Source organism: Hemiscyllium ocellatum, chromosome 21 (assembly GCF_020745735.1).
Source record: "Hemiscyllium ocellatum isolate sHemOce1 chromosome 21, sHemOce1.pat.X.cur, whole genome shotgun sequence".
Taxonomy (NCBI): Eukaryota; Metazoa; Chordata; class Chondrichthyes; order Orectolobiformes; family Hemiscylliidae; genus Hemiscyllium; species Hemiscyllium ocellatum.
Window position 1 is genome coordinate 50619841 of NC_083421.1, and position 27099 is coordinate 50646939.

At 39.8% G+C, this 27099-nt stretch overlaps 1 protein-coding gene across 1 annotated transcript in view; it reads right to left on the reverse strand.

Moving 5' to 3' along the window:
* dab2ipb (DAB2 interacting protein b) overlaps positions 1 to 27099 on the reverse strand; it is a 358016-nt gene that overhangs the window by 272505 nt on the left and 58412 nt on the right. The window contains exon 2 of the mRNA XM_060841451.1: positions 526 to 629. Within this exon, the coding sequence (XP_060697434.1) occupies positions 526 to 629 (104 nt within the window). The remainder of the gene's footprint in view (positions 1 to 525; positions 630 to 27099) is intronic.

Genomic DNA, 27099 nt, shown 5'->3' on the forward strand with positions numbered 1-27099 from the left:
AAAACAGGGCCTCAAAAAACATAAATTCAAATGTTATGCTTAATAACAGTGGGTTATGACTATATTTGAAAGTCTTGTGATTTCATTTGGCAGAGCACAAGATGTGAAAAAGAAACAGACCAGAAGAGGGCAGACAAGTTAATTTTTAATAAATAATTTTCTAGTGAGTAAGAAGGAGGAGCACTCTTAACCAATGTGTAATAACTAAAACTAAAGCCCTAAGGTTCCATACTTTGTATTGAACTGTTTAATGGCCTTTTCTGCTCTACCCCAAGCTGTCCCACCTTCTTAACCCACTGCTGTAAATTGTTTCTGTGAGTGCGTGGCTGCACTGTCTTGAATCCCACCCACCAAGCTTGCATCATTGATACTGGAGTCAGGCAGGTGTTAAGTTTAAAGCTGGAGAGTTAAAAATGACCCAGGGGCACATATAAGTGAAATAGGACCAGGGAAATTAAATATTGCAATGATAGAAATTCAAACAAATAGTCTTAACCTAGTCGATAAATTTTTAAACAGTATTACCGTCACACGAAAGGATGTAGAAGTGGGTGGTTCCACGGTGGGGTTATCCTCGGGAGTGTTCCCCGGCATGCTGCGTCTCCGGCCAGGTCTCTCAATTGGAGAATCTATGAAGAAAACATTGACAAATCTATTTTGGTGACTATGACAAGATATCTACCTAGAAAACTTAATTGTTTCAAGATAATTTTCACATAAACTTATTGTTGCTGGAATTTGAACAAGTTTTGATGTATTTTAATTTAAATTTTAATTGTATGCTTGGTAATGGGTATTATGCTGTAGTACTGAGCCAACAGACTAAGAAAACCCCAGTGATTCGTGCAGTCACGTGGAATGGTGTTAGGCATGTTACAGTTGATGTTAATATCTTTATGCCAGGAAGTGAAGATCATCAGCCTGATGATTGGCCTGGTAGCAAAATAAGCTTGCTTGAAATTCTGTTGAAGATTATAGTGAGCTCAGCTCTAATGCTCTCCATAATTTACTATGCAACTAACAACTGCTGCCTTGGTTTACACACAGGAAATGAATAGCTGAGACAATGTTAAAAGAAAAGTGTTCTGAGAACCTTTGGAATGAAGACTTGGCATGTTATTGTCACTGCAGCAGAAAGAGAAATGAATAGGGAGAAAATTAGAAAAGATAATTGGCAAGTGTTCTACCAAATCATATGCTAAATGTAACAACTTTCTTTCATACCACAGTTTACGTTGCCAATTTTTGTAATACAGCCAAACACAGCTGCCACATAACCTGCACAAGATTCACAAGTAACCAGCAATAGTTTTTGTGGTGGCACTGGTTGAGGGCAGAATGTTGACCAGCATCACCAGAACTCCCGGAACCGCCAATTATTTACTTTGTTAATGACTTGGAGAGTAGAGAGACTGCAATATATCCATATTTACTAATGATATAAAGCAGGTGGGAAGCCATGTTGTGATGATTACATAAGGAATCTAAAAGTGGATATGGACAAGCTGAATGAGTGCGTAACAACTTGGCATATGGAGTTTAATGTAGGAAACTGCATTTGGTAGGAAGAATCAAAAGGGAGAAAATGATTTAACAGAGAGAGACTCCAAAAAAAGTATAGCAGAAAGGGATCTGGGTGTTCTTGTTCATGAAACAAAAAGATTAGTATGCAATGCAGTAAACAGGCAAATGGAATTTTGGAACCAAAAGAGAAAATGCTGGAAAATCTCAGCAGGTCTGGCAGCATCTGTAAGGAGAGAAAAGAGGTGATGTTTCGAGTCTAACGAGGCCAATGGAATTTTGGCCTTTATTACTAGGTAGTTGGAGTTTAAAAACAGGGAATTCTTGTTACAACTGTACAGTTTGTTGGTGAGGCTGCATCTAGAACACTGTGTACAGTTTTGGTCCGTATGTTTTTTAAAACATACAATAACAGTGTGAGAGAAACCCAGTAGATCTAGCCAGTATCTGTACAGAGAAAAACAGAAATAATGTTTTGAGTCTAGTGAGCCTTCATCAGAACTGAAAATGGTTTATAAAGGCTAGTATTTATGTTGATGGAAGGAGTTGGGTGAATAGAGTACAAGGAGACACTGCCCAAAGACAGGAGAAAAAGGGATAGGTGAAATAATTCAGGGGCTGGCATCCCATCACCAATCACACTTTATTCACAAATGCATAGCCTTTGTAAAACAGTGCTGTCTCTCACTGAGTCAGGCATTCAGGGATCCAATATCCTTGACATTTATCATTTTATGCCAGCTTAGTCTCCCTGATTGGATCAGATTAACAGCCCCAATCTGGAATCTCATATTCTATGGGGTCTAGCTGGTTGACCTCATTACAACTCCTACAGTATGCAAACAAAGAGAAAAATGCTGGGCAGGGTGCTGACAAGAAGTGTAAATGATTGAAAATGGGTCGGCTGTGTTGGGAGCAACCCATTCAAAACGGGATCTAGGAGTAAGTAACTAACATGGAGGAAGCTGTTCATGTACTGTTAAACTCAATACTGAGTCCTGATGGCTGTAAGGTACCTAGGTGGAAGATGAGTTACTGTTCCTCCTCATCTACCCCAAAGAGTTGTGAAGGATAGATTTAAAATGGAGGTAGACATATTTTGAAATATCAGGAAATTGATAGCTGTGCTAAGTTGACATGATTTGAGTCCTAGACAGATTAGCCATGATTTTGTTGCATCGCGTGAAGCTGAAAAGCCTACTCTGCTCCTATTTCTTAAGTTCTTATGCTCCTCTTCGATAGGTAAAAATGAAATATAAGCAGCATGAGTAAAATTAAAACTAATTAAGGAAGGAAAAAGGGATTAAATGTAAGGAAGAAGTGTGACTCTTATAAATAGAAGACTAAATAGGAACTAAGGTTTGGGGGAGTTTATTAATTTTGATTGAGGACGCCCTACTGACAGAATGAAGAGAATCTGGATTAATTGGTCATTTTCTGGTTGGCAAGATGTGCCACAGGATTTGGTCCATGGGCCCCAAATATTTACAATTTATATTCATGACTTGGATGCAGCAATGGAAAGTACTGGAGTCAAATTTGCAGATGATATTAAAATAGGTGGGAAAGTAAGTTGCAAGAAAGAAATAAAAAGTGTACAATCGGATATGGATTGGTTAGGTTCTTGGGCCAAAATTGGCAGATGGAATTTAATGTAGATAAGTGAGGTTATCCATTTTGGTCAAAAGAATAAAAAGGTAACTTATTATCCAAATGTAGATAAATTTCAGGGTGCTTCAGTACAGAGGAATCTGTGGCTGAGTGCACAAATTGCAGAAAACTAATATACCAGTACAGCAGTAATAAGACAGATATTTATTGCTAAAGGAAAATAGAATAAAAGTAGAAAAGTGTTGCTGCAACTGTACAAGACATTAGAGATCATACCTGCAATATTGAGTGCAGTTTGAGGAGGGATGTCATTCATGTTCAGACACCGGTTACTAGATTACTTTCAGAGATGAATGGTTTGTCTTAAGATAATTTGAGCAGTATTTTAAAAATTGATAATGGGATATGGGTGTCACTGGCTAGGCCAGCATTTGTTCCCCATTCCTAATTACCCTTGATGGTGAGCTGACTCCTTTAAACACTGCAGTCATTTGGATGTAGGGACTAAAAAAAGAGTTCCAGGATTTTGACAACAACAGTGAATAAATGGAATAGAACTTGCAGGTACTGGCATTTCCATATTCATGCTATCATTGTATTTCTAAATGGCAAAGATTTTGGGTTTGGGTGGTACTATCAGATAAATCTTAGTGAGTTACTGCAGTGGATTTTTTTTGATGGTACACACTTAAATTACTGAGCATTGGTGATGAAGGGAGTGAATGCTACAAGTGAAGGATAGGGTGCTAATCAAATGGATTGTTTTGTCCTGGATAGTGATGAGCTTTGTAAATGCTATTGAAACTACTCCTGTCTGTGCCTTGTGGATGGTTGACAGGTTTTTGGGGACAAAAAGTGAGTTATTTGCTGCAGAATTCCTAACCTCTAACCTTCCATTGTAGTCATAGTATTGAGGACTGGCCTATATCAGTTTCCTGTCAATGGGAGCCCCCAGGATATTAACAATGAATGATTTAGCAATGGTAATGCCATTCAATGTCAAGGGACATTGGTTAAGTTCTCTCTTGTTGTGGATAGTTATTAATTGGCATTTGTGTGGCATGAATGTTACTTGCCATTTATCAGCCCAAGCCTGGATGTTGTCTAGGACTTGCTGCATATGAATACACAATGCTTCAGTAGCTGAGGAGTTGTGAATGGTTCAATCATCAGCAACAACCCCATCATTGACTTTCTGACATAGGAAAGGTCATTGAAGCAGGTGAAATACTTGGACATGAGGAACCTCTGCAATCCTGAGGTGAAAGATTTGACCTTTGATAACCATACCTATTCCTTTATGTTAGATATCACTCCAAACAGCAGACCGTTCCCTGCCAATTCCTACTGATGCCACTTTTGCCAGGTCTTCATGATTTCATATTAAGTTAATTCCTGAAAAGATGTAAAGGGCAGTCACTTTCACTTCAATTCTGGAGTTCATATCTTTTGTCCATGTTTGGATCAAGATGGGAATGAGGTCAGGAGCTGAGTGGCCCTAACAGTACTGAACTGAGCATCAGTAAGCAGATTATTCCTTTGCAAATGCTGCTTGATATCAATTTTGAGGCTCTCCTCCTCACTTTGCAGATGATTGACAGTAGACTGATGGAGCAGTCATTGGTCAGGTTGAATTTGTTCTGTTTGTGAAGACAGAATATATTTGGACAATTTTTCACATTGACCAGTAGATGTGAATGTTGTAGCTGTACTAGACCAGCTTTGCTAGGGGCATATAGCTACCCTGAAATGCAAGTCTTCAGTACTATAGCCAGAATGTTCTCAAAGACCATTTTTGGCTATGTGTGATAACACTTCTGGCTATACAAAAAGTAATGCAGTCAGTTGTGATGATAGATACTTCAGGAGAGGGAATGAATCATCCATTTGGTATTTATGGGTGTAGTGCTTCAGCCTTTTACCTTACGCTGATGTGTTGGGTTCTCCCATAGTGAGATATTTGTGCAGTTTTGGAATCCACATTTCATGAGGGCTACGAATGCACCGGAAATGGCACAGAGGTGATTTGTCAGGATGTTGGCTGGGCTGGAGGGTTTCAGTTATGAAGAGAGTTTGGTTAGGCTGGAGTTGTTTTCTTTGGAGGGGGACTGAGGGAATCATGATTGTTATGCATAAAATTGAGGAGCACAGACAGGCAAGACAGGAAGAAACTTTTTCCTGTGGTGGAGAAATAATGACCAGAGGCATAGATTTAAAGTAAGGAGGAAGAAGTTTAGAGGGGATGTGAGGAAGATACCTTTTCACTCAAAGGTTGGTGAGAATCTGGAATTCACTGTCTGTAAACACACTAGAACCTGAAACCCTCACAACATTTAAGTAGTAGTTGGATGTACACTTGCAATGCTAAGGCAATAAAGGTTATAGACCAAGTGCTGGAAAATGGAATAGAATACTTACGAGCATTGAGAATAAAAGTTGGGCATAGTAGTGACGCTTGAAATGCACTTTTTTGGCTCAAGTAACATCATTTACTCTGTCAGCCAACATTCCACCTATGCTGTTACTTTCCTTGATTCCACTTGTTTTATTCCTTTTTGGAACATGTTCTGAGAATCCATTGTATATTTCATCATATTGCAACCTGTTATCTCTCCAGTTGGTCGTTTTTTAAAAAACACATTCATAATGAATCTTTCACACACCACTTATCTTGACAAATCTCCACTCCATTAAAAAGCAATTTAACTCCGGCATCTTAATATTCAGTGATGTTATCATCACTGCATCCCCATCTACCAACATCGCTGAGGTTACCATTGACTGGAAACTCAATTGGACTCGTCACATAACTAGTGACTACAACACCTGGTCAGAGGATAGGAGTACTTTGGCAAGGAACTCACTTCCGACTCATCAAAGCCTGTCCATCATCTACATGGCACAGGTCAAGAGTGTGATGGAATAGTCACCACCTGCCTGAACGAGCACAATTCTAACAAAATTCAAGAAACTTGACACCAGCCAGAACAAAGCAGCCTGCTTGATTGGCACCACATCCACTCCCTCCACCACCAATGCTCCGTAGCAGCAGTGTGTACTATCTAAACTGTAGAAATTAACCAAAGATCCTCAGACAGCAACTTTCACACACATGACCACATCCATTTAAAAAGACAAGAGCAGCAGATACATGGGTCGACCAGCAAGTTCTGCTCCATTCCGTGCACTATCTTGACGTGCAAATATATATTCCTTCAATGTTGCTGGGTCAAGATCCTGGAATTTCCTCCCTAAGGTCACTGAGGGTCAACCTACAGCACATGAACTGCAGTGGCTCAGGAAGGCAGCTCACCATTATCTTTGCAAGGGCAACTAGAGACAGGCAATAAATGCTAGCTGACCAGTGATGCCCACGTTCTATGAATGGTGCAGACTCAATGGATTTCAGTCGTTGGTATGATTTGCTAGAATTCTTTGAGGAGGTAACGAGCAAATTAGACAAAAGACAACCAGTGGATATGTTCAATTTGAATTTCCAGAAGGCCTTTGACAAAGTGTTGCACTGAGGCTGCTGAATAGCATAAGAGCCCCTATAATTAGGGGCAACATACTGGCACGGATAGAGGATTGGCTGACTGGCAGAAGACACAGAGTAAGTATAAAGAGATCTTTCCTGTGATGGCAGCTAGTGAGTAGTGGAACTCAGCAGGGACCACAATTATTCACATTGTACATTCACGAGCTGGATAAAGGGAACTGAGGGCATGGTTGCTAAATTAGCAGATGACACAAAGCTAGGTGGAGGGACAGATAGTGCTGAGGAAGCAAGGATGCTGCAGAAGGACTCGGGCAGGCTTGGAGAGTGGGCAAAGAAGTGGCAGATGGAATGCAATGTGGAAAAGGGTGAGGTCACACACTTTGGTAGGAAGAATAGAAGCCCAGACGATTTTCCAAGTGGGGAAATGCATCTGAAATCTGAAGCACAAAGGGACTTGGGAGTCCCGAGTTCAGTTTTCTTTAAACGTTAATATACAGGTTCAGTTGGCAGTTAGCAAGCAAATGTAACGTTAATACTCATTTCAAGAGGGCTAGAACACAAAAACAGAAGTGTACTGCTGAGGCTGTATAAGCTCTGGTCAGTTTGCATTTGGAACGTTGAAGGTGGTTTTGGGCCCTCTATCTATGGAAGGATGTGCTGGTATTGGAGCAGGGGTCCAGAGGAGCTTTACAAGAATGATCCTGGGATAAAGGGCTTGCCATATGAGGAACACTTGAAAACAATGGGTCTGTACTCGATGGCATTTAGAAGGTTAAGGGGGATCTGATTGAAGTTTACATAATACTGAGGCTTGGGTAGAATGGATATGGAGAACATGTTTTTCTGGTAGGAAACAATAGGTCATGACAGCACAGCCTCAGAGTGAAGGCAGACCATTCAGAACTATGAAGAAAAGGAATTTCTTCAGCCTCAGTTTGGTGAATCTGTGGAACTCAGTGCCAAAAAGGGTTGTGGAGAGCAAGTCAGTGAGCATCTTTCAACAGAGATAGATAGGTTCTTGATAAAGACCATAAAACATAGAAGTGGAAGTAAGGACATTCGGTCCATCAAGTCCACTCCATCATTTAATCAGGGCTGATGGGCATTTCAATGTCACTTACCTGCACTCTCCCTGTAGCCCTTAATTCCTTGCGAGATCAAGTATTTATCAATCTCTACCTTGAAGATATTTAACATCCCACCCTCCACTGTGCTCCGTGGCAATGAATTCCACAGGCCCACAACTCTCTGGCTGAAGAAATGTCTCATTTCCATTCTAAATTGACCCCCTCTAATTCGAAGGCGGCGCTCATGGGTCCTAGTATCCTCGCCTAGCGGAAACAAATTCCTTGCATCTACCCTTTCTAAGCCATGCATTAGACTTTTAAGTTTCTATTAGATATCTCATCAACCTTCTAAACTCTAATGAATACAATCCCAGGATCCTCAGTCATTCATCATATGTTAGGCAGATTAATAAGGGGATCAAGGGTTATGGGAAGAAGGCAGGAGAATGGGGTTGAGAACCATATCAGCCATGATCAACTGGCAGAGCAGCCCTGTTGGGCGAATGGCTCAATTCTGCTCTTTTGGTTCAGGCATGCAAGTAGTTTTGTCATATTGACACCTCCTCTGTCAGTATGCCTGGTGCTACAGCATTCTTCTTCATTGGGCCGGATTTGCCAGGCTAAGAGATTAAAAATTCTGGTTGAATACTACTCTGCTGCTGATTGTCCACACCATCTCATAGATTCTGAGTCTCCAGTTGCTAGAATGTTCAAAACCTCTGTCATTTAGCATGGTGATAGTACCACACAAGATTGAGTGCATCTTCAGTGTGAAGACTAGACTTTGTCTCCATAATGAATCCTACCAGTATTGTCATGGATAGACACTCGTGACAGCTAGATTGGTGAGAATTAAATCAAGACAGACTTTTCTTCACCACTTATTGTAGAATTAGTCAAGCAGTTATGCCGTTTAGCACCTAGTCAGCTCAGTCAATTGTGTTACTAAGTGCCTCTTGGTGACGGAGCAGGAGGTTCCTTTGCTCATGTTTTACTTGATATCTTGAGACTTCATGTGTCCAGAGTTAATACTGAAGATTCTTAGGCCAACTCCCTGTTGACTGTATACCACTGCAATGGCAACTCAGGCGGTCAGTGGAACAGGACATACCCAGGGATGATGGTGTCTGGAACACTGGCGTAAAGGTTTAACACGGTGAGTATGATATTCAGACTGTTGCTTCACTAGTCTGTGGGACAGCACTCCCATGTTTGAAGAAGCCTCCAGATGTTAGTACACAGGACTTTGCAGAATGAATGGATCGGAGTTTGTGGTTTCTGGTGCTTGGGGAGAAGCTGGGCAGTTAATCTAGTTTCCTTTCTGTTTTTGGTTTGTAGCAATTGATACCAGTAGCTTGTCAAGCCACTTCAGATAACAGTTAAGTGTCAACTATATTGCTGTGGAACTGGAGTCACATGTAGGCCAGAGATGATAGGCAAATTTTCTTCCTAAAAAGGCATTCATGAGTCAGATGGATTTTTATTATGACCGACAATGGCTACATTACAGGCATTAGGTTAGCTTTTCATTTCAGGTCTCACAGAATTCAAATTTTATCTGCCATGTCCTAAGAACTTTAGCCTGGTACTCTAGATTGAGAGTCCAGTGACATTATGACCGTGCCACCACCTCCCTCCTTCTATAGTGTTGCCCCTTGGTACTAAACTAAAGAATCAATCCAGAAATGTAGACAAATGCCTGGAGTGGGACTCCAAAAGAGATTTTCTTAGTTTTACTGTGGTAGCCTTTATTCAGCAGTACACTATTTTAAACTTTTCATCCCTGTATCCCAAACCATGCCCTAAGATATAAATAACTTATATCACTGGATTTGGCAATGCTATCTTTACTAAATATTCTAAGGTACGCCTGAAAAAGACAATAGAAGGGTAAGATTTTTTCTTTTTATGTAATTTTCTACCCTGGACCAGTTTGGTTTCTGTGTTTTTATAGAACATTCCAAGCCATGAGTGGATGACCTGACCCCAAAACTCCTCTGTATTTACAAATAAAGATGCAGGTTCTCCCTCCAGTTTTCTCTCCCTCTCTATCGGGAATTGCTGGCCTTCATTTCACACCTCCCCAGTGACACGGCTGCAGCTGCAATTCAGAGACCGAGACAGTCTTTAATAACTGGCAATACTGGATATTCTTATTATCAGCAATGTCAATAGATTTTTTCAAGAACGTTTAAAAGCACCCCTTTATAGCTATAAGTCTCTCCCACAATCTTATGTCAGATATAACTTCTGATACTAGAAGGTTTTCTCTTGGATCTCCAATAGCTAAAAATTTTACTGAGGCTCCTTGTTGCACTGATATTGCAGGTTATAAATCATTTCTCCTCTAACAGTTACACCTTTTGTTGATGTTTGGATCAAGACCGTGATGAGATAACTGATGGAACCTAAATGGGGCAGCTGTGAGGCAGGTATTGCTAAATCAGTAACTTGAGGGTAAGAATTATGTTATTAGTTTACAGATTTTCAAGGGAACAAAAGCGATTAATAAAATGAAACAACTGCACTTAACCTGTTCATTGAGAATTATCAATGTGACATCAGTCACCTTAATTTCTCTACCCACCCCCTTAGCCGTTTGAAACTATCTCCTTCTGAACTGACTGCACTCCATGCTCTGAGATCCAACCCTGATTTTATCATCAGGCTATCAGCTGAGGTGGGGCTGTTGTTGTCTGACCTCTACATTGTGCAGGCTTAACACCAGCTCTTGGACACCTCCTCCCATCACCCCTAGACCATGGCCCCACCATCGAGCATGAGACCATTATGTCTGTGACTGTCACTAACCTCATCTCACTTGGGGATCTCCCCCTATTCGACAGACTCGCAGTTCACAGACCCCTAACCCAATACAGCCCATTTCTACCTTCTCCCCAAAATCCACAAACAGGATTGCCTGGTCAGACATACTGTTTCTGCCTGTTCCTACCCACTGAAGTTATTTCATTCTACATCGACTCTATTTCTTCTCTCCTTGTACAGTCCCTCCCCATTTACACATGCACTTTACGTCAGTTTCAATATTTTCAGTTTGCAAGCAGCAGCTGCCTCTTCTTCACCATGGACGTGCAATCCCTTTACACATCCATCCCCATCAGGATGGTCTGCTTCTTCCTGGAAAGACAGCCTAAACCAACCCATAGACCACAACCACCCTACCCCAGTTAGCTGAGTTTATCCTCACTTTGAACAACTTCCTCTTGAACTCCTCTCAGTTTCCTCAGGTCCATAGTGTGACTGTGGATACCCATATGGGCTCCAGTTATGCCTGTTCCTTTGTGGGGTACGTGGAACATTCCTTATTCCAGTCTAACTCAGGTTGCTTCCCACAACTCTTTCTCCAGTACATAAATGACATAATCAGTACTGCTTCCTTCTCATGTTCAGAATTGGAAAAATTTATCAATTTTACTTGCAATTTCCACCCTGCTTTCACTTTTACCTGGTCCATCTCTGGTTCCTCTCTTCCCTTCCCTTCCTTGACAAGGAGAGAAGAAATAGAGTCGATGTAGGATGAAATAACTTCAGTGGGTAGGAACAGGCAGAAACAGTATGTCTGACCAGGCAATCCTGTTTGTGGATTTTGGGGAGAAGGTAGAAATGGGCTGTATTGGGTTAGGGGTCTGTGAACTGTGAGTCTGTCGAATAGGGGGAGATCCCCAAGTGAGATGAGGTCAGTGAGGTTGACATTGATGGCCAGTCTTACCACTTCGAGGTAAGACTGGCCATCAATGTACACTGGAAGCCCAACAACTCCCACAGTTATCTCAACTATACATCCTCTCTCCCTGCTTCCTGTAAGGTCTCAGTTCGCTTCTCCCAATTTCTTTATCTCCATCACATCTGTTCTAATGATGCCACCATCCACAGCAGGGGCCTCAGAAATGTGCACCTTCTCCCTCAATGGATGATTTCCCACTACCGTGGTCAATGGGGCTTTTAGCCATTTTCCACCCATCTCCCACCTTTCCTTCCCTCCCTCAACAATGACTGGATGCAGAGGCTGGTGGGCTGGTAAATGTGGGCTGGAAGGACCCAAAGAATCATAAGCCACCATTTTTGTCACCTGTAATGTGATAACCAGACACACATTCCCCTCTCAACTCATTAGCATTCTTCATGGACCATTTCCTCTGGGACACCCTGGGTAGCTCCTCCTCCATTCCCAACATTTCCTCTCACCTCCACGCACCTGCCATGCAATTGCAAAATGTTTAATACTTGCCTATTTACCTCCTCCCTTCTCCCATCCAAGGCCCCGACACACCTTCCTGAGGAGACTATTTATCTGTACTTCATTCAATCTAATCTACTGTATTCACTGAGTACAATGTGGTCTCCTCTACACTGGGGACATGAAACATAAGTTGGGTGATCGCTTTGCAGGACACCTATATTCTGTCTGCAAACATGATCCTGAGCTTTCAATTGCCTGCCACTTGAACACACCACCATGTTTCCATGGCAACATTTCTGTTGGAGCCTGTTGCAGTATTTCAGCGAGCCTCACTGCCAGCTTAAAGAATAGCAATTCATTTCTTGCTTGGGTCCCTGCAACCTCTAGGACTCAACATCAAGTTCAATAACTGTAGATTCCATTCTTTCATGTTCTTTTTTAACCCATACCACACCCAGTCCAGTTATGACATGGGTTGTTTTTAGCAGTCATACATTCCCATGTACTCCTAGGCCCATTATCACATCATTTGGGTTGCATTTAGAACAGCTAACCCACTTTCTCACTCCTAGTCTTCATGATCACTTATTCAGATTTTCTTCTATCCATAATCTCCTTGCTTATTTACTCTTTTCATGTCTTGCTCTGGGCTCTGTCTCCACCATCCATTCACCTCTTTCCCCCCTGCACCCCCAATGTCAGCATAAATACTATGTTTCCTACTACTATCAGTTCTGATGAAGAGTCAATGGATTCAAAATGTTAACTCTGTTTTCATACCACCGATGCTGCCAAACATGCTGAGTTTCTCCAGCAATTTCAGTTTTGTTTTGTTCGAGATAGGTAACTGGTCAGGTTAACTTTGTTCTGCTTATTTGTGGGAAGGACATAGGCAGCCAATCTTCTATATTATCAGGTAGGTCCCAGTTGGAGGAGTCAATTTAGAACAAAAATGAGGAGACATTTCTTCAGCCTGAGAGTGGAGGGCCTGTGGAATTCATTGCCATGGAGTGCAGGAGGCCGGGACATTGGGTGTTTTCAAGTCAGAGATTGATAAATTCTTGATCTTGCTAGGAATTAAGGGCTACGGGGAGGGTGCGGGTAAGTGGAATTGAAACACCCATCAGCCATGATTAAATGGCGGAGTAGACTCAATGGGCTGAATGGCCTTGCGTCCATTCCTATGTCTTTTGGTCCAACCTGTGAAGTATCTAACATAAAAATGAAGAATTATACAGCACTGGAGGTGTTTATTGGGCCTATCTTGTTTGTGCTAGCACTTTGAAATAGCTATTCATTCAGTCCTGCTCTCCTACTGTTTTCCCATAGCTCTAAATTATTTTCCTTTTCAAGTAAAAGTCCAAATATAGTTTGAAGATCAAACTTTTAAATAATTACCACTGAATCTGCTTCCATTATTCTTTCAGGAAATAATTCCAGACCATCATAACTTCTTGTGTAAGAAAACATTCTCCTGGTATCCCTTCTAGTTCTTTTGCCTGCTTTTCCTTATTTCACTCAATCCTAACACTTTATCATTTTCAATACCTTTACTAAATCTCACCATAACATTCTGCTGCTCTAAAGCAAACAATCCCAATTCTTCAGTTTTTCCGCATAACAAGTCACTTATCACTGGTATGATTCTATAAATCTGTCCTGTATTCTTACCAAGGATTTTTATATCACTTTTAAAATTTGATGCCTTGGATTTAGGGTTCGGAGTTTAAAACATATTTTAAAAAATTAGAAACACATTTCAACATGCCAACTAGATAGATTTGAGAGGGCAATTGACGTGTTATCCAGAAACTGGTTCAATTTCCAGTATTTTGTTAAACTTGCATGAATCATATTTATGATCTATTTTACATTTAACACAACCCCCGGTGAACCCAGCAACTGCAGAGAGGAGACAGTAGTTGAGAGGAGACAGTAGTTGAAAGGAGAAGGTAAGGTTTCCAACACTTTTAGTTGGCAAATAAGCCGATTCATTCTGTTTTACTTGTTAGCAATACAGAAATGTCCAAAAGAGAATATTGTGAATTTCATTTTAAAAGTGAAGTAATTGTTTAAGTGTTTCTGCATGTGATCTTCTCCCACGACCATTTCCACTCCTTGTTCAAATCATTTTTGATGTACATTCTCCTCTCACTAACTACTCTTTCTCAAGATTTTCACTTTCACGGTATCTGATCTCAAGCCAAGAATGGAGTCCTTCCTAATTTTAGTTTCCTTCCTGATGTCCACTCCCTACTTGATACCGAGCCTCCTTCGATAGTCCAAATCTCCTTCCAATGTTTTGTTTCCTGACAGTGAAAATATTCTATCAATATTCACAACTTCTCTGGTGTCTGCACCCCGCCCTTACAAACCTTACAATATTGGCTTTCACTGTCAAATAGATTTTCGATTTTCAATACTCAATACCATTTCCTCTCTCCCCCACCCTACAAACCTTTCCTGCTGTCATTTCTTCTAATGTCAGATCTCGTTCTGATGTTAACTCTTCTCTTGGTGTATGATACGGTTCTAGTGTCCAATTTTGTCAGATGTCCAACTACCAACTGCAGCCTGGATACTGAGGCCCACGCATCTAACATTCAGGGAATCTTTCAAGAGGTCAGCATGTAAATACAATTTGATGTTTTGAAACTTCATCATATACTCTTGCTCCAAATAAGCCGATTCATTCTGTTCTACTTGTTAGCAATACAGAAATGTCCAAAAGAGAATATTGTGAATTTCATTTTAAAAGTGAAGTAATTGTTTAAGTGTGCAGTACTTAAAATACCTACAAATTGTACAGCAGATTTTGGGGAGAATAGCATAATATTCAAAAATCTTATCACTCATATGTTATATTAGAAATTCAGAATGTGTAGTGGCAAATTAATTTAAGCTTATTGGTTAAGATTAGGGAAAAAAAATCATCATTGTCACAGACAGAAGAAGCTAGAAAATAAAAATTGTTGTAGCTGTTAACAACACCCTTAGGTATATAGCAGAGAACAGAAAGCTCTGTGCAACAAGGCTAATGAGTTTGATTATTGTAGTATACATCATTTATTTTGAGTTTTATATTATGGAAAAACACATTAAATCTGTACAACAACTAAACACTATATGCAGTTGAACTCATAGCTATTGTTATTGTTTTATAAATTGAGGCAATTTAGTGGCATAAAACAGAGTGACAGTTGTACATTCAGCTTAAGAATCAGTCAAATTAGCTTCAACATGCTATTCACTCCTGTATAGCATAAATAGCCTACTTAAAACTTATTTTAAACATACCGGCAACATAACCAATTGATTTTGCCTTACAATTATTAGACCTCTACTGCCCCTGAAAGGTTCAAGGAATTTAATCACTCAGAAATAATTCATTTTTATCACAATGTCTAAGACGCATATTAACAATTTGGTCTAGCTATTTCTGTAAAAATTGGTACTTAACATGACCATAACAGGTCTCCTGAAAAGCAGGGATGCAAATTACTAATCTACGCAACACATTGTTTTTGTAAACAAGTAGCTGATTCAAAATATTGGATTTTCCAGGAATCTGAAATACAATCAGAAAATGCTACAACCACCCAGCATGTCTAGTAGAGCTAGAATCACATCTAATGGTGGATAAGTATTGCATCGAATAATGGAAAAATATATCCATAATTTGATGGAACTCTGCCATTGGAACTCATTTTATTAAATAACACAGACTGTGCTAAGAGTTACGCTCGAAAATAATTTAAGATCATTAGTTGGGCTCAAAATACAATGCTTTTGCATGTGCTGGAAGCTATGCTCGTAGATACTCAGGAAAAGGAATTTGTTCATATCTTGTATCTTTTTCAAGGATTAAAAAAAAATTGTCCCTTATCCTTGTGGTAAAACCCTGACCAATCAGAATCTACCTGCCTCGTCTGAGAATTAAGGTGGACAGTAAACTGTTTTTATTGCCTCGTACCAAAAATAGCCCAACCAATCAGCACTCACTTCTCATTCTGTATAAAATGGTATCCCTTTGATTAAGTTTATTCTTGCTTGGTAGTTCTGATAAGTGCAAGATGAAAATCTTCAGCTTCTCATCTTTTAGCAATGGTTATTATACTTTACCAACAAGAATATGATAAACTCCATCATACTCAAATAGCCATCCAAATGATTGTTTCACATTGACAATGTGAAAAATAAAATTAGCTTCATACCTCCTGGGTTGTTGCAGGCAGGAAACTTGCATTTTTATGAATTTAATTTTAAAAATTTTTATTTTCTCTCATGACTTCTTGATCAGTATCATGTTTCATCACAGTACAGCAAACTTTGTTTTAAACAGTACTTCATGAACTGGCAGTCTTGAAAAAAACTGGCAAAAACAAAATACATCAAATACTGGAAGTTTACTGTACTATCGCAATCTCCATGACAACCAAGTAGTCAGTTTAGGGTGTACGTGAGAAGGGTATCAGCCAATAAGTTTTGATTAAGTCAAAGTTGCATTATTATTTAAGTGATTTATGCTATAAATAAAGTATAACAGTGATGGGTATACCCCCCTGCTTTATGTTTCTATTACTCTTGATTAACTGGAATACTTTTATCAACCAGCACACTCCTGATCCCATAGGTGCTGATTAATAAAAAGTTTGCTGCATTCAGTTCCAACTTGTTATATCTACCACTGGAGCTAGCCTGAGTGTAAAATCAGTTTAAATGTCCAAGGAAACTTCTCAATGTTTTTGTTTAATTCCTGGGTGCATAAACATTTTTCTATGAAGCACTTGGCTTGATTTATTAGGATATAATTAACATTTCCAAGTAGGATTGTTGATCCAAAGTTCCTCCTCATCTATTCTGTTTAATGTCTAATCCCAAAGAACACCAAAGCCGGACTTCCAATCTTAAATTCCCTTTAAATCTTCTTTTTCCACATTTCTACAGAATTTGAGCACTTTGCTACAAAACATCATCAACATACGTTATAAAGATGCCTGCCAGATTCTCTGTGATACTGATAGAACATTGCTCAGTTTGCTTTAAACTTGAAGAAATGCACTTTCAGCAAGATAGACCTAACTGAGAAAAAACAAACCCCTGCTGCATGAAATGTTCAATTTCCATAACTTCCCTTTGAGATCACCTACTTTTTAAAGTAGCTTCAAATGTACTTCCCTTTGAAAGTTTACTTTGCAGAAATACAGCTTTTATAATAAATATGACTTACACTCCCAGCAGCATACAGCTAAAAAAGCTAAGAATGTCTTCAATGTCACCTCTCCTGTAATAGTGCTCCGAAAGCTAGTGCTTCCAAATAGATCTGTTGGACTTGAACCTGGTGTGTGATTTTTAATGTTGTACATGCCAGTCCAACACCGGCACCTCCAAATGAGATAATAGGGGAAAATCTTGATCATAACATTTCCTTTTGAAATTCCAAACATTAGTCTGATGTTAACCTTATATTCACATCATTCAGTGAGTATTTTTCCTGTGCATATCCATCTGATAAAGAAACAAAATCAGAAATTTCTAGGGAAACTCAGGAGATCTGGCAGCATATGTGGAGAAGAGAAAACAGAATTAATGTTTTGAGTCTAGTGACCCTTCTTCAGATCTTGATCCAAAATGTTGACTCTGTTTTCTCTCCACAGATGCTGCTAGATCTGCTGAGTTTCTCCAGCAATTTCTGTTTTGTTTCATATTTCCAGCATCCACCGTTCTCTATTAATTTTTAGTGCATGATAAGCCTAGCTGTGTTCTATCTGTCACTTTTGTGTAAATACTGAATTCTTTCCAGCTCTCCAACTCTTTTTGTTTGGAATTCTTTATTAATTTATCTTCTGATTTGTTTGTAGCCACTAAAACTTCTTGATCATATGAGCTTCTACTTCTCATCACACTCCCAGTAGTTCCATTTTCCTTGCTATTGTCAAATGATAATGACTACTCACCCTCCTCTCTCGACTGGGACGACTACAAGCTCTCTCCCTCCTTTCATCAAATTCCTTTCACAAATTTGTGTTCTTTTCCTAAGTTTATGTTCACTTCCAGATCCACATCCAGAAATTGTGCTAGATTTTCTCACCTTCCACTGTTTTACCTCACTATATTAACCAATGAATCTTATTTTATCTTCCTCATCTTGCACGCTTAGTCAACTTCACATACTTGTTGGTGGTTTTCTGTTCTCACAGTAATAGTGATAATTCTCTACTCACTTGTGTGTATGTTACTTTGGTATCTCCATTACTCAGCATACATTTCTTTTGATTGTTATGTTCTGGTGCAAAGAGCTTCATTGCAATATCACTTCATCCATATTTAGTAAGTTATAACATGGATCTCATCATTTGATCCAATATACATATAAAGAAAATGCATGACATCTCATCACCTAAAGATTCAGATTCTGCTAATACTAATTAATTGAGAGGAAAGCACCTTAGCAGTTCAGTTTCCAGACCGTAAATCTACTGTACTTGGACCCTTCCACTCTTTACTTCTTTATTGCAAAATACCATGTTCCTTAGACTAAAATCTACTTCTGATGGCATAAAGCTTGTCAAATTTTCTCTAAAACTTCAGCGCGATGATTGTCCATCTCGTGTATACATTACACTCAAGTGTTCAGAAAAATTGGAATTAATTGTAACTCCTTCCCAAGCCAGATAATCATTTATCATTGAAGGAAGGTTTGGATCAGTCCCAAAACCCAATTGATAAGAATTGTAGTTTCAATCATTTGCAGTGAGACCTCTGCATAGATTGCCTAAGCCAGAATAGATGTGAATTTACAACTTGGTTGTAAAAGGATTTTATGAAATATCTAATCTATTATGAATTAATTAATTTAACACACTCCACTCAGCTGTTCATTCATATTCTTTAGGAAAGGAAATCTGCTCTCCTTACCTCGTATGACCTATGTATGATTCCAAACCTACAGCACATTTTAGGTGACACTTAAGTGCCCTTAAACCATTTAGTACAAGGGAAATTAGGATTGCCAACTAATTTCTGGCCTTGTTGCAATGGCCACACACCATGCAACAAATGCATTTTTGGCTTTTATCTGGTGTCTCATAATGATGCTACCATTGGATCCTCCATCTTCTGTGTTGCTTCTACAAGTCCCATTTGAACCCTGGAAGAGGCTGGGAATTAATGTTTTTCCAGGTTTTTTTTAAAAAGGCTTCTGACATCTATTCCAAAATTATTTATTTCTGTAAACCTAATTACAATTAATGCAAAGTCGATCCATGTTCAACACATTAGAACAATTTAAACAATTGAATGCACTGAAACAGGAATTTCAAGTAGAATTTTTGCAATATTGCATACAGTATATTAAATTCAATTATATATTTTTCTCTCAAGTATCCATCCTGCTTTCTAAATTGATCAACTCTGACCACGCCTCATATGCATTTAATAAGTCATTTTTAAAAAGTATTCATAAATAATAACATTTTTCAAACCTTCCTTCGTATTCTAGGTGTTCCAGTTCTGAGAATACTTTATACTGGATGCTGGTTCCAGTCGGAAGAAAGTGTGCTGAAGCCACAATTTGTTAAAGACATAACCTATGTCCACATATTCTTTTCACTTTTCCATTAACTGGAAGGTTGAGCTTCACTAAACACTGATAGGAGTCATCTCCTGACATTTAGCACTTGGTTTCAACCATTCTTCTCCAAAAAAAAACTCTCATTACAATCTTCTGTCTGAACAGAACTCCTAGTTTCCAATCTTCTCCTTCTGACAAACATCCTCAGCTACCAATATCAATCCTGATCCAAACAGTCCATAACACAGTCCAAACTAGGATAAATTTGTGGACACAGAGTTTATTAATTACATCCCCCAGCTTAGGAATGAACTACAATTAGCTCCAATATCTCGGAATGCTTGAGTGCTATTTATGCAGAGATGAGCATTTATTAGACTGAGGTTATACAGAAAATTTAGCAAGTTTTACATCACCTTCTAAACACCAGTCTGACCTTTGTATCGACCAAGTCAATTAAATAATTAACTCTAATTATCTGCTTGATTACATGTGATCTTAATCAGATCAAGTTCAATATTTAACATGTTTATGCTGATATTTTAAGAGTAAGAGTTAATAATCATTTTGATGAGTAAATGTCAAAATAGCAGATAAGAATATCATACAAAACTGATGTGTTCAACAACTGTTAACACTGACTTTATCTTTCATTATGGTAACATTTATTTTTGGTTCCTTATTCTTTTATTTCAGTATTACCCAAGCTTGTTATATTTTTTAAACGAGTAGCTATATTTGGATTTAACTTAAAATATTAGGATCAATACAATAAAGGTAACAAAAGTAACATAAGGGAAGTAAAGAATTGGAAGTAAGGTCTCCCGAACTTAAGGACAGGACTTGCATTGCAACAGTGTGTTTGGGGTGAAATAAGTTCTCTAGCAATAATTAGCATTTTTTAAAGAGAGTAACTAATAAGCTTAATCAAAAGAGAATTCATGGCAGCAGAGCTTGCATCTTTGATGTGCTCTTCCTGCATTTTGTGAAAAGTCGTGGACACTTCTAGTGTCTCTGGCAGCCACATATGCAGGAAGTGTGCCAGCTGCAGCTACCGGCTAACTACATTTTAAAGCTAAAGTGTAGGCAAACTCAATATGGAGTACTTACTAAGATTATCATAGACAGTATGAAGTGGTCACATAAACAGTCAGAAAAGGCCTGGATGACCACCAGGCAGAAGGTAGGTAGTGGGGCAGTCCCTTGTAACTGACTTCTCTCTAACAAGTACACCGTTTTGCATACTGTTGTGCAGATAACCTCCCAGGGATAGCAATGGAAGTCAAGTCCATAGCATCATGGGTGGCCCTGGGTAGGGAGATAGAGACAGAAAGGTAAGAACTGACTTGGTTTAAACCTGATTGACTGCATGGAAACAATAAGCAATGACTCCTCTTCCAATATCGAATGCTGACTCCAAATGCCATACTTTGCCTGAAGTATTAATTCAGTCCATAAAAGAAACTAGGATGTAACAAATCTACTGAAAGAAGAGGTTGATGTTTTAAAACATTTTATTTGCAGATTAGTTTTTACTGATAATAAGAATTGCTGGCTTTTTAAAAATCTATTTTGTTTGAAAGGAAAAGGAGGGGGTGAACAATAATGCTAAGCTTGCCAATTTCACTTCCATTCCATAAGTTTTGTGAAAGATTTCAATTTTAAAAGGATGTACATAATAAATTACATACATATTATAACTTTCCTGTGCAGTATGTCATAACAAAAATGAAAACTTATCCAGTAACAGACTTTTCAAGCTGTTTGTCACTGGAATCCACTTGTCATATTTAATGTCCTATAATTTTGTGTTGGGCTTACAAGCTGATAAGGTGAATGGGTAATTAAATTAAAAATGCAAATACCCATTATTTAGGAGAAAGTCTCAGGCAGCAACAAATCATATTCTCTGGACACTTTACCAAATATATCTTAGATGCAAAAGACTATTATTATCTTTATGATATCAAATCAGCACAGGTAATTGTTGGAGTAATCTCAATAGACACATGTCCTAAATGCACATATGCACCAAATCTCTTAGAAAGGTTGGATGAGTCCAGTTAGAGGGTTAGGGTGGTAGAAATGGTGAAAAAAATTGCCTTTTCATCTGGAAATATGAAGCCCATGCCAAGAAATTGTCATTTATTTTCCAAGGAACTCTGACTATGCACTAAAGGACCTCAAAGTATCAAAGAGAAAGGCACTGATCAGTCTAATTATACAGCTTTTCTTATAGCTTAGTTGGTTAATGCAGGCGGCAGGTGAGTCATGCAGATCACATTGTCCAGAAATTTGCAAACAGCCTTAGCACTGCAAACATCAGTTCAAGTTCCCACTTCTGGCTACTGCCCAAAAATACTTAGGTAACCAAAGTATGTGTGTTGGGTGTGTGGCTACCGATTTAACATGATATTGTCATTGGCTCTGATTGTTCTGCCGTAAATGAACAGTGGTATCCTCCACTACTCCTTTTGGATTTTCAAAGGCTACCTTTTAGTTTTCAGGGACTATTTTTTGATAGGGTATATGGAATTGCACAGAAGCAAAATTAAAAGAATTCATCAACATCCTCAATCATCATCATCATTACACACAAGGAAAACATTAATTGCTTAGAAATTACACAAATTGGCACAAGACATAAGTTAACACGAGTTTTTTCAAAACAACTGACATATACTTCCACACATTAAAAACAATCATCCTAGACATATGTTCTGTATATTCACAAAGGTGGAATATCCTGAAAAAGGCAGTAATTACCCTTTCCTCTGCATCTTGGATGTCAGATTTAAATTTTATAATTATGTAGGTACTTACAGTAACATGGATGGCCTTAAGACAGACACCACATACATTTGTAAGCAATTCATTACTTCAGCGATTTTAAAAATTTCTTAGCTGAGTATTCCTTTGTTGATAGGTTTGAAGCTATTCTTGATTCTTAGCAGTTACTTCCTCTCTTCCCCTCATTTACTGCCTATCTCTCTCCTACCACCCATCCTTTGAAGTCTCCCTCTCTCTTCCCCATACAGCCTTATAGCAACTCTCTTTCCGAGCCCCTCTGCAGCTTCGCTCCTTCTCCCAGCTCTATTGAAGCCTTCCATTTGGTCCAGCCTCCTTTGCAGCCCCTACTACCCCCATGAAGCTTCCATTCTTCCTCCAGGTCCTTACAGCACCATCTACCAACAACCTTTTCCCTATTACCTCTAACACCTTTCGGAAACCTCTGTCACCACCCCTTCATCCCTATCTCCCTTGCAACACTTCCCCACCAGCTGTCTTGTGGCCCTCTGTTCCTCCTCCCTTTCCCCAGTCCCCTTGCAATGTTCCTCTTCATCCCAACTCTAACCCTGAGGGCAACAGAGATGCTGTCTGCTTCCCTTCCAGGCATTGATTGAAAGGTTGCTCCCCACTGTGGCTCTTCCTCCTGGCCTCAGCAAAACGGCAATTCATTCCCAGACCTTGGTCTCCACCTCTCATACCTAGAGCCTGGCCTTCCCAGCTTTAGCCCCTGGACCTCAACGTTTCTGGGTCTTGCTCCCACAGTGACTCCTTCACTATCTGATTTACCCTTTATCTTGCTCACCCTCCAAATACAGGTTGTTTTTCTCCTGTTTGCTGCTGATATGCTGTTTGGTATAACATGAAGGAAGAAAGAAACAAGACCAGACTAATCCAGGACAAGAGACAACATCTTAAGTTCTGTTCAGCATACTACAACCTTCTCGCTTTTAACAACATTAGATTGAAACAGCTATCTTCATCTTGTACTTTGTATCCTTTTTCCTGGATTAGTCTAGATTTGTTTCTTTATTTCTTCATGTTACTTTCAGATAGTTTTTTTATACAGCTATCTCTTGAGAGACCATGGCTGTTGTTGGACTAAGATCTTCTGGATGCCTGGGACTGAGTAGTGATCCAGGCCTCTGGTATGTAACAACAGGAAGGCTTTTGAGAATAGATGTGATGAGAAAATGATTTTTTGGGGGAGTGCCAAAGGGAAGAGCAGGGGATTGGCTCTTTTTTTTATTTCAAAAATATACTTTATTCATAAAAATATTTTGATATCTATACAATTGGTGATGCCATTCATATGTATACATTGCATTTCTTTACATACAGAGACTAGAATAATCATTCGTATGTATATATATATAATGTCTGTATGTTGACCATCCAGATTTTTTTTGAGGCATCAGTGGAGCCAAATTACTGAGTGGGTCCCCTGTTCTTCTTAGGCAGGCAGATACTACATGGTGGTCTTTCCCCATTGCGCTTGGCGGCAGCTGCCCAAGTTTCAGCGCGTCCCTCAACACGTAGCCTTGGACCTTGGAATGTGCCAGTCTGCAAGACTCAGTCGGGGCCAACTCCTTCAGCTGGAAGATCAACAGGTTTCGGGCAGACCAAAGAGCTGCTTTCACCGAGTTGATGATCCCCCAGGCACAGTTGAGGTTCATCTCGGTGTGTGTCCCAGGGTACAGACCGTAGAGCACGGAGTCTCATGTCACGGAGCTGCGTGGGGTGAACCTTGACAAACACCACTGCATTCCTCTCCAGACTTCCTCTGCATAGGCACATTCCAGAAGGAGGTGTGTGACAGTCTCGTCCCCTCCACAGCCGCTTTGAGGGCAGCGTGCGGTGAGGCAGAGAATCCGGGCATGCATAAAGGATCTCACTGGCAGAGCCCTTCTCACCACCAGCAAGCCATGTATTGGTGGTTGTTGGAAAGTTCTGGCAATGAGGCATTCTGCCAAATGACTTTGACAGTCTGCCCAGGGAACTGCTCAACAGGATCCGCCCTCTCCTTTTCCTGAAGGGTCTCAAGGAGACAACATGCTGCCCACTTCCTGATGGACTTGTGGTCAAAGGTGTTTTGCTTCATAAATTTCTCCACAAAGGACAGGTGATATGGAACGGTCGAATGACTTGGAGCGTTCCGCAACAGCGAGGCCAGGCCCATCCTTTGCAACATCGGGGACAGGTAGAACCTCAGTACATAGTGACACTTGGTGTTGCGTACCGGGGATCCATGCACAGCTTGATGCAGCCACACACAAAGGTGGCCATCAGGGTGAGGGTGGCATTGGGTGTGTTTTTTTTTCCCACCATTGCCCAGATCTTTATATGGTGCCCCTTTGGACCCGGTCCATCTTTGATCTCTACATGAAGTGGAAGATGGCCCGGGTGACTGCAGCGGCACAGGCACATATAGCAACAATGACAGTACCTCACACCTGATGACCAGGATTTTACCCACGATGGAGAGCGACTGTTTCTCATATCTGCCTAGTTTCTGCCTCACTTTACTGATACACTCCTCCCAAGACTTGGCGCACAACCCAGACCCTCCGAACCAAATACCCAGCACCTTCAGGTGGTCAGTTCTGATGGTGAAGGGGATAATGGATTGGTCGGCCCAGTTCCCGAAGAGCATGGCCTTGTTCTTGTCTCAGTTTACCTTAGCCCCGAGGCACGTTCGAACTGGTCACCTATGCACATGAGTCTGTGCACGGACAGTGGATCCAAGCACAAACGGCGACATCATCCATGTACAGGGAGGCCTTAACCTGTAGGCCGCCCGCTGACAGGAATAGTCACCCCTCTCAGGCTCGCATCCTTCCTAATGGATTTGGCAAATGGCTCTAAGCAGCACACGAACAAGGCAGGAGAGAGAGGGCACCCCTGCCTAACTCCAGATCTGACTGGGAAGCTGTCTGATTCCCACCCATTGATTGAGACTGCACTGACAATGTTGGTGTAGAGCAGTATGATCCAATTGCATTTTGGACAGAACATCTCTCATATACGTATGTGATATCCTTCAAAGGCTTTCTCCTGCTCCAAGTTGATGAGGCAGGTGTCCACCCCCCTGTCCTGAATAAAGGCGATCATATCCCTGAGGAGTGCGAGACTCTCAGCAATCTTCCTGCCCGGTACAGCACAGGTTTGGTCAGGGTGAATCACCGATCCCAGAGCAGACCTGACCTGGTTTGCAATGACCTTTGACAAGATTTTTTAATCCACATTTAACAGTGAGATTGGTCTCCCAATTTCTGATTTCCACCCTCTCCTCCTTCTGCTTGTAGATGAGTGTGATGATGCCTTTCCACATGGATTCACTCAGGGATTGGCTCTTTCCCCTTTCTGCTGTTTGTACCTTTTCATCAGGCAGAATGTCTTGAAAGAGGGACTCTTCCAAAGACCTAAAGCAGGCTGCACAGTTTTACTGCTGTGTTCAGGCCCACCCACCAATGGGTTAAGAGCACCAATGGGCTCCAATTGGTAGAAGACTGACCGTCAGCCTTCCTGCCTCAACTTAAGTCTGGTAGAGTCGGAAAGGCAGTGAGTTTCAGGCACTGTTCTATCCAATTAAATGCTGTCCCTGCCTCCAATCACCGCACAATAGAGACTATAAATTATACCTGCTGGCTCTATTTCTCTTCCTAGATGTTGCCTGACCTGCTGAGTTTTCCAGCATTTTTTATTTTTATTTAAGATTAAAAGTTTCTGTAACACTTTGATTTTTTTTACTGTTGTAGAGCAGAGATATATACATTGTTTATTTCTATTCAAAATCTACCTGACACTTAAGACAGAATACATCTTTTAGAATGGAGAGTATCTTGACAACTAGCATTCCACATCAGACATAGAGGAAGATGACAGATATCTATTCACTTTAAAATCTGCAAATGGAACATCTATTAGCCGTTCATACAATTTATTTCTTAGGGAAAAAAAATTAATGGAGGTAGGAGTGCAGGATTTGATCAAGAAATAAAATAAAATAAAATGCATAGTGCAATCCATAGAAGATTCATGTAATTCAAATGAGAAGTAATTAAAGAAAAATTGCAATGGTTTGTTATTTCAAAAATCCAAAAGATTACTTGGCATTTAGCTAAAAACAGAACGTGGCAAAATATCTTGACAAACAATGATGACTTGGACAGAACGAGTGAACACAAAAATGACTACAGATTATATCAGCTCAAAAAATTCAAGAGATTATATCAGTTCTCGTGAAAACAACAAGTCCAACGTATTGACATTTCTGGGACTAGAACATTGTTGATATAATGGTACCAGTGATGGTGGCAATTTTAAATCATTTTAGAGGACAAAAAATAAGAATTGGAAAGGTACTGAACATTTGTGTGTATATGCTATCATAAGCAGCTGTCAGTTTTCCAACTAAATCATTCCAACAATTCTATGATTGTTGCTTTTTGTATTTACAGAGAAATAAAGGTCACTGGGTGATCAATTTGTGTTAGTTCCAACTCCACATAGATGAAAAGAATTGACTTTGAATAAGAGCATAACATAACACTGAAAGAAAGAAACCATCAACACAGAAAACAGGAACAAGTAAACCAAACACTTGAACAGGCAACATGTACAATTACCAATGCTATCTCCAACTAAAAAGTGGGCACTAATCAGAAATCGAACAGTCGGGTGTTTGCTGTGTAATTTGAAGACCTGTTTAAACATAATTTACAAATGAAGCCATTGCAGGTGAATTCGTGAAGCCCTTAAAATTTTTCATCTTATCACTAATTAATTGTAAAATTCTTTCCTGCCAAGAACTCATTTCAAATTAAAACTGAAACCTGGA